The sequence below is a fragment of the Passer montanus genome, unplaced genomic scaffold, assembly GCF_014805655.1.
Source record: "Passer montanus isolate IOZ18808 unplaced genomic scaffold, ASM1480565v1 scaffold53, whole genome shotgun sequence".
Taxonomy (NCBI): Eukaryota; Metazoa; Chordata; class Aves; order Passeriformes; family Passeridae; genus Passer; species Passer montanus.
The window spans coordinates 5,604,006-5,612,485 of NW_024370263.1; the positions used below are offsets into that span (position 1 = coordinate 5,604,006).

An 8,480-nucleotide genomic window follows, 5' to 3' on the forward strand; every position below is an offset into this window, starting at 1 on the left:
AGCCATCCTGACGCTGATCAATTCCCTGGAGGAGCAATTACTATTTAACAGGCTTCCTGAGCAGCTGATGATGGTCTGCTTCTGTCCAAGGCCCTGCTGACCATGTGGGTAATAATTTGATAACAAGAGAACCTAATTAAATTAAGGGACCATTTTCTACATCATAATATCTTTGTAGGTAAGAGATTTGATTTGCAGTACATAATCTTCCTTCTCTGCTGTCTACATTACTACAAAAAAAAAGAAAATATTACCCAACCTCTACCCCAAAAGACTTTCACTTTTCATATATTATCAGAAGCAGTTTTGCTAAGAATAAACATAGAGCCTGGCTCTCCTCCCCTCACTGCAAAGGAGCTGCATCATTTGAGCTCTAAAATGTTGGGATGACTCCTTGGGAAGGAGGGTAAGGGTGACACTGAGCAGTGACCTGGGGACCCTGCAGGGATTAGGCTGCCTTCAGCCCTCACTGAGTTTTGGTCAAAGATCCTGGCTCAGCCTGCACAGTCCCACCCTGGGGATGAGCCCCAGCTGTGGGTGAGCATCCTCCGCTGAGTGGCTCACAGAGCACAGGCTGCTCAGGGAACAAGCAAGAGGCACTGCAGCCTTCGAGATAACACAATAAAATATGTAAGATGACACAAGGTTTTGTTAGAGGCAAACCCCCACACCTCACCAAACGCAGGTTTGGTGACTCCAAGCCCTGGCACTGGAACTCTGGAAATGCTGTTGCCAAAAGCCCCCGGGGGAAGGGGAGTGTTTGGCTGCTCCGAGCACCACGGCGCTGTCGGATCATAACCGGTGCTGACCACACCTAGAGCTCAGTCCTCGTGTGGGCTGCACACACACACACACACAGACACACAGACACTCTGCTCCTGGATCACAGCAGGATCAGTCTCAGCACAGACCCCTGCAAGAGGAACACTGCGGAGCAGAACTAGGGAGAAACACGAACTTGCCGAAGCAGAGCCCGTCATCTGCCTGGGTAAGCAGTTTATTTCTTTATCAGCATCTTTCTAGATAACCAGAAATCTCGCACAGCCTGTGGACAGAAATCTGTAATGCTCTGAACAACAGAGAAACCACAGCTGGTAAAAATGCTGTAACTCCTGTACTGTGTCTGAGCTTGGAATGGAACGGCTGAACTCACTGAACAACACCAAAAAGTGAATTCCTTATCACAAGAGCTCTTTTAAAAACATTCCAGGCAGCAGGACAGGAATTCAGTTTAGTTTAGCTGGCTTTAGGCTGTTCAGAACAGAAATAATCCTTCTGGGTTAGTTTTTATCCTAAGTCTGATTTTAACCTCCCGTTCCGTGCTTGACCAAGAGTGTCAATACTGTTGATCGGGCACAGTTGCGATCAAAATTTAAAAGAACACGTAAATTGAAGAGATAATAGAATTTTTTAGGTGGGTTTTCACAGCTTCAAATCTAAGCCAGTGACTTTGGGGGAAAAGTTCAGATTTAATTTAAACTAACAAATGAGCAATCCCTTCCAAAGCAATGCGTACATATGACTATACTATACTGCTAGAAGATGAATTCTGAGGCATCTTAGCCCATGTCTCCTATTAACAGTTATTTTTAACGCAAGATATAAATATTTGCCTGTACAAACTTGTATTTAAGCCTCAGTTTTCGTCATTCCTAAACAAAAGGCTCACTTTGTGCCAGTACCTCCATTAGATGCAATTAAAGAATTAAATATTAATGGTGGCTTCCTTGGAGGAATTGACCACTTTGATCAGAGCACGCAGTTGGTAATGCACCATCAGCGGCTGCTCTGATCCTGACGCTTCCTGGACGCACAGCCCCAGGGGACAGATTCCAGGAGCCAGCTGGGCTCTGTCACACCCCCAGCCTCACCCCATGGCCGTGCCCACTGCCTGCGTCTGTGTTTCCATCTGCTTCCTTACCAGTCCTGATCTGGAGACTTTGATCAGACCCCAAACTCTCTTTCAGCACCTTGACAGGGCTCTGAACAGGCCCACGCCAGTCACTAAAACCTTCCAGGTGGTCACCAACCCCCCTGCCCACGGGATTTCTCCCCGTGGCAGGGTGGTGCCCCTGCTGTGAAGAAGCCTCACCTTGTTGCTGTGCTTCCAGGCCAGGGAGGAGCCGGGAGAGCCATGCCGGACTCCTTTGCCATCCACTTCCTCAAGGTGCTGCGGGAGCTGCTGGCCTTCGTGCTGTTCAGCTACACCGTGCTGCTCGGGGCGCTGCTGCTGGCCGGCTGGACCACCTACTTCCTGGTGCTCAAATGAGGGCTCTGCCCCCGCTCCTGCCCCCTCGGCCCTTCCAGAGGCACGCGGCTCCACGGCACAGCCCTGCACAGGGGATGGAGGCCCCTTCCCCCTGCGCCGACCCCGCACGGGCTCCGCGCTCTTGCTGCCTCACCGCAGTCTCACTCTCCTGTGCAAAAACAATAAAGGTTAAAAGAGAAAAGGTACCCCCGTGCATGCACTTTACAGATCCTCGTGGCTCTCGCAGATTCTTTGTGCCTCCCGGACTCTGAACTATTTGAAAGCCTCCCAGCAGTTTTCTCCTGAGATTCCCACCCCGCCGAGCGCGGCACAGGGGATGGCAGGGATGCAACAGCACTCCAGCATCTGAACAAACAAGTCCTGCCTTGTCCTGCTCTGCCTCATTAAGGGTGTGAAGGCAGACACACTGAAATTACTTGTAATTTGTTTTAGAAGTCCTGGGAAAAGACATTAAAATCAGCACAAGGTTCCCCTCTCCCCACAGTTTTGTCAGGTACAGGGTTGTTACCTGGCGCTCTCAGGTGTGCCAGGCTCTGGAACAAATGTTTAAAGCATGGAGTTAGATGGAAAATGTGTGATACAGCAGTGCCTCAGTAAAGTACCCTGCACTGACCAAGTCTCTGAAACAGGAGAGAGAACAGGAATTCTTGCTATAATAAATAGATTTAATTGATTAAGGTCATTGTGTGTGGAATAGCACCGGAAACCTTTGGTGGAGAAGGTGGAGATTATCACTAGCATGGAACTACCCAAAATCAAAGCAGCACCGTGTACTTTAGAACAATAAAGATGAATTAAACCAGGGCTGTGAGGAGCACTGGTGTCTCTGAGTTGGTGGTCACAATCTGTCCCTGCTGGAACCCCCTTTTATCCAATGGAGCTGATTTCAACTCAGATGTGAAGTTTTCTTGGGGGGTTCTGCCCAATGTCCTCAAGGCCCGTAAGTTCCACATTCCTTTTGTCCAAATTCTTCTTCCCAAGAAGAATTTGTTCACCTTTCCCGAATCTAATATCACTGAAACACATCAGGCCCTAAACCTTATCAAGGCAATTCTACCACCAAGTAATTTGGTTTTCTAACACCCAGACATCAGTAAAAACTTGTGGGCTGATCTGTTTCACATATTAAATATTCTTATCCAGTTTGAAAGCTACAAAACCAAACACCAAAGAACAGCCCATCCATAAGTGATTTTTTACACATTCCACATTTTGCAACAGTTAGACAAGACCCTGTTTCATAATCTCCTTCTCATTTCCAGCCGCTGAGCAAATTGTTGCGTATTTCTGACGCTTACGATGTTGGGCATCCCGGCGAAATACGGAGGAGGTGTCGGGGGTGCTCCACAGGGCCGTGACGGCGGAGGGGCCGCGGGGACAGACTTGGGGACATCCCTGGGGATATCCCTGGGGGTATCTCTGGACACAGCCCTGGACACAGCCCACGGACAGCCCTGGGGACACTTCCCGCTCGCTCCCCTCACGTTCCCGCCGCCGCCCTCACGGCCCGGCGCGCGCCCCGCCCCGCCCCGCACGCGCCGGCGCTCTGCGCACGAAAGAACACGGCCGCGCTCGGGCCCCGCCCCCCGCAGGTGCGCGCGCGGGCGGGTGACGTCACTTCCCGCGCGCCGGGCGGGCCAAGATGGCGGCGGGCGGGCGGTGGCTGCGGAGCTGCTGCTCCGTGCTCAGGTACCGCGGGCCGGGGGGAGCGGCTGAGGGGGACACGCGCTGCCCACCCGCGGGCTGCGGGCTAAAGAGCACGCGGCATAAAAGAAGGAAAATCCACCGGTTGTTTTCATTAAATTGCTGTAGAGCAACAAAAAAGACTCTCGTTGCTCTGTGCTGCTGTTTCTCCGCTCGAGTATTTCTGTGACAGGCCCTGACCCCAGGGCATTTGCACAGCTTGGGTTGTAAATAAAACCGGCCACAGAGAGCCAAGTGTCGCTGGACTGTGACAAACCTGTCACATTTCTCCCCTGCATGTACCACACGCCACTTTTGAGCATGTTTTTTAACCTCTTTTCCAGTAGTGATGACTATCAGCAGTGTGCCTATGATTTTGGAAGAGCCGCCTGGAGCCCGCACCTCTCATTGCGGCTCTTACACAGGGGCACACGGGGCACACAGGGCACACGGGGGTCTTGTGTTGCAGCAGCAGAGCCCGGGCTCCCTGAGCAACGACGCCCTGATCAGGAGGGCCGTGTCCCTGGTGACAGACAGCACGGCCACGCTGCTCTCCCAGACCGCGTACGCGCTGATCGAGGCGCTCACCGAGTACACCAAGGTGAGCCCCACGCCTGGCACCACCCACTGCTGGCAGCTCTGACACCAGCTGCACTCTTAAACCACGCTCAAAATGGGCTTCTGCAAAATTAATTTAACCCAGGGGGTGGGGGGGTTGGAGATGTCAGCCATGGGGTCACTGTTCTACGGCAAATGTGGAAGTTACTTTTAGCTTTGTTAAACTGTTGGTTTTGGGGTAAAATTAGACAGCCCCAGAATGGTTTGGGGTTGGAAGGACCCTAAAGTTCATGCAGTCCCATGAGCAGGGACACCTTTCACTGTCCCTGCTTGCTCCAAGCCTGTCCAGCCTGGCCTTGGACACTCCAGGGATGGGGCAGCCTGTGTCAGGGCCTCACCATCCTCACAGCCAAGAATTTTTCCTTAACATCCCATCCAAACCTGCCCTCTGTCAGCGTGAATCCATCCCCATGCTCTTTTAAGGAGTCCCTTTTTTAACTTAGGCAAAATGACCCTGGAACTCAGAACTGGGGCTGAAGAAACTCATAACAGTTATTTATATTACCTGTGTACTGAGCTCCCTGTTCTTGGGCATTTTATTGCCCTTCCCAGCCTTTCCAAGGCCATGACCTGAGTTCCATCAGAAGGATGGCATGAGGCATACTTAAGTCTGAAAGAAGAAGACACAGTTTTAATTTTGCAAATAAATTACCAATTTGAGTAATGTATTTGCACATCCTTGTCAGTACATCAAGTGTATGAAGGGTAATTTTGCTAATTAACACTAGGTAACACTGAGACAACACCAGAGCTGTGGTGGTAACTGTGCAAAATTATTCCTTCACAGGCAGTTTATACCCTGGTGTCTCTCTACAAGCAGTACTCAAATCTCCTGGGGAAGATGAACTCGGAGGAGGTGGATGCAGTCTGGCAGGTGGTCATAGGAGCCAGAGTGGATGTGAGCAAACAAACCCCCCTCACTCACCACCTGCCTCTCCAGCCCTGCTCTGCCCAGTTTGGGAGAGCTCTCAGTGTGCTACACCTTGCTGGTTCTTTCTCCCAGATGAGCACCAAGCAGCAGGAGTACCTCAGGCTGGAGTCCAGCTGGATGACGGCGCTGCGGCTGTCGGAGATGGCGGCAGAGGCTGCCTATCAGTCAGGTGAGCAGCAGCACTGAGCCCCTGTCCCTCAGCCCCCTGTCCCTCTCTCAGCACAGCTCAGACAGTGCACTCCCAGCTAACACCACGACTGACAGCTGCTGCCTGGTTTTTGGAGGTGCTGAGCACATACTTTCTGGTTTTGGCTGCAAGTCTGTAGGTGTGGGCTGAGAGCTAAGCCTGGAAACTTCACTTGTGGTTTAGGTCAAGACTAACCATGGCCAAAAATGTCTGAGGGAAGTGTTCAGTTCTTTTTAAATGCTAGGCTCAAACACAGTCCTGGGAGCCACAGAACCAAGGCTGCCTATGAATCCTGGAGGACTTTCCAGCTGGATTTAGTTATATTAAAAAAGAAAAATACACTAATTTTGGGGTTTTTTCTCCCTGGAGAGATTTGAGAGCTCTGAGACTGAGTTGTGGACTGGTTTGTGGCAAATGGGCAAAGTTACTGAAGTGGAGAAGGGAGGGAATATACTGACACCCTAATTCTGTAAGTGCCTGGAGAAGACCCAGAAATCTGTGGGAGCATGGGAGGAGAATGGTGGGAATTCAGCAGTGCCACAGGTATTCCCATGCTGTAGGTGCCAGGATGGGACGAGGACTGAAAGGTTCTGGCACTCAGGGACTGGGCTGGGCTTAGCTCTCAAAGCCACTGGCACAAGGGGATCACTCCTGTCCAGCTCCAGCTGCATCCCAGTGGGACGGGAGGATTCAAGGGAGCAGTGACACCTCAAAGCAGACAGAAGGCTTGAGGTAAATGAACAGCATTGAGCATTAATACAGCCCTCACAAACACAGCAGAGCAGATGATAATCCCATCCATTTCTTAGCTGAAGGTTTGCCCAGTGCTCCTGGACCCCAGAGTGTCAATCCTTCCCTGCAGGTGCAGACCAGGCCTCAGTGACAGCCCGCAGCCACATCCAGGTGCTGAAGTCCCAGGTGCAGGAGGTGAGGCTGCTGTCCCAGAAAGCAGAGACCAAATTAGCTGAAGCTCAGACAGACGAGCTCATCAAGGCCCGAGGAGAGGACTCATTGCCTCAGGGTGTTTTAGAAAACACAGATGATGACCCTTACCTTCGGGAGGACTGAACAGAACTGAACTCTCAGGGTCAGTCACAGATGGAACAGTCCCAGGCTCTTAAGTGTGGGATAGTGTAAAACTGCTGAAATAAGCCTGTGATTCCATTTTTTTTCCCCCAAAAGGATTGCTTTACAAATCAAGTATTTGGAAGGCCTCAGTTTTGTTTGTTACTTACCTTGTTTATAATACTTTTGGATTCATTTATTTAAATGTTTTATCTATGCAAATGTGAAGACTGTTATCAGGGATGGCCTGGTGGTAATTGTGTCTCTGCTTGGAGGGTCCTGCTGCTCCCCTGGTGTGTTTGTGGGATCAGCCAGAGAAGTGTATTTAAAAACCCTTGTTTTTAACCTGTGAGGTAAATGATGTCTGTGAGGAGATGCCTTTATTAAACTGTGCAAAAGCAGCTCGTTGTGGGTGTGTTCCTTTGGTGAAGAGATTAGGCCCTACTTTCTATTTGAATTTAGAAGTTTTTAACCTCTGGGTTGGCAGCTGCACCAAATTACACTGAGCTGCAGTCAGGGGAAATATTTGCTCTGGAGCTGAGAACTTCCCGTGGAGTCACCCAGGCTCTTGGTGCAGTTTTGTTCAGCACAGCAACTTATTTCACCCAGAATCACCTCTGGGGGAGGTTCCCCAGGAAGCAGTGGGGAGGTTTGATTTTCAGTATATTGTAGTTATAAACAAAATTGTTTTGGCAGCTGCTGTGTGCTGTTCTACAAAGCACTGAGCAAAAGAGTCTTACATATTTGAATGCTTCCCAATGCAAATTTCAGGAAATAATTATTTCTTTTGCAAGCTTAATGTTTCACTGCAGGTTTCAAAACCACGGGTGTCTTTCACTACTCATTTCCTAACTTGACAGCTGGCGTGAAATTTGCTTTGTAGAACAGCATCCACTTGAACTTTATCACTGTTGATTGGATCCCCATCTGCCAGTTTGTGTAAGAAAACACACATTAATCAAAGGTTTTACCACAGATTAGCATCTGATGTATCTGTGTCCAGGTTGGTGTTACTAAATTGAGTTGTGCCTGCCCAGGAATTTTCTTACCTGCAGCATAAGAGGTGTCTCATTCTGGCTGCCTTTGGAACAAATGCAATCTCAGGTGCACAGCACTGTTCATTTATAGATTAAGTAGTAAAAAGAAAATTAACAAACCAACTTTCCTTGCTCCTCACTGGGTGCTGCTGTATCCAAGGAGGATGGCAAAGTCTGGAATTCAGCTTGCAGGGAGCTGCCCGTGTTTGCTGTGCCAAACACAGCTCTTGGCTGGAGCATTAGGGAAAAAAAACCCTGTGATGAGAGGATTACTTGGGTGGTGGCACAGCTGAGCCCTCAGGAGCCAAATACAGCCTGAGATCAACCTCTAACCACAAGTGCTCTGCTGTGGTACCTCGTGCAGTTGAAGAACAACTGCCCGAGTGCACAAACAAGTTGTGTACCTCTCAGGATGCCACAGTAACTACTCAGATGTTTGCATGGCACTGCCAGGAGCCTGCAAAGCCAGGAAAGTCCCTCTTCCCCTTTCAGGGCCTGCTCCCAGCCCTGCTGTGACCCCACTTCTTGTTTCACTGCACGTACTGCGCTTCCTGCCCCAGAGCTGCTCCACACACCCAGCCCGACGTGACTGGGACCAGCCAGTCAGGCCAGCCAAGTCAAAGTGGGGGTGAGGAGCACCAACCACCCCAGAACAGGGCAGAAAGGAGTCCCTCACCTTTGTCAGGAAGG

The 8,480-nt window shown here is 50.3% G+C and overlaps 1 protein-coding gene across 1 annotated transcript; it reads left to right on the plus strand.

The window, feature by feature from the left end:
* Positions 1 to 3,911: 3,911 nt before the first annotated feature.
* On the plus strand, positions 3,912 to 7,154 carry DIABLO (diablo IAP-binding mitochondrial protein). Its single transcript, XM_039724667.1, has 5 exons — positions 3,912 to 4,077; positions 4,297 to 4,553; positions 5,358 to 5,468; positions 5,574 to 5,670; positions 6,551 to 7,154. Exons 1-5 carry the CDS (start codon positions 3,912 to 3,914, stop codon positions 6,754 to 6,756), a joined length of 837 nt encoding a protein of 278 aa, XP_039580601.1. The 3' UTR covers positions 6,757 to 7,154.
* Positions 7,155 to 8,480: the final 1,326 nt, after the last annotated feature.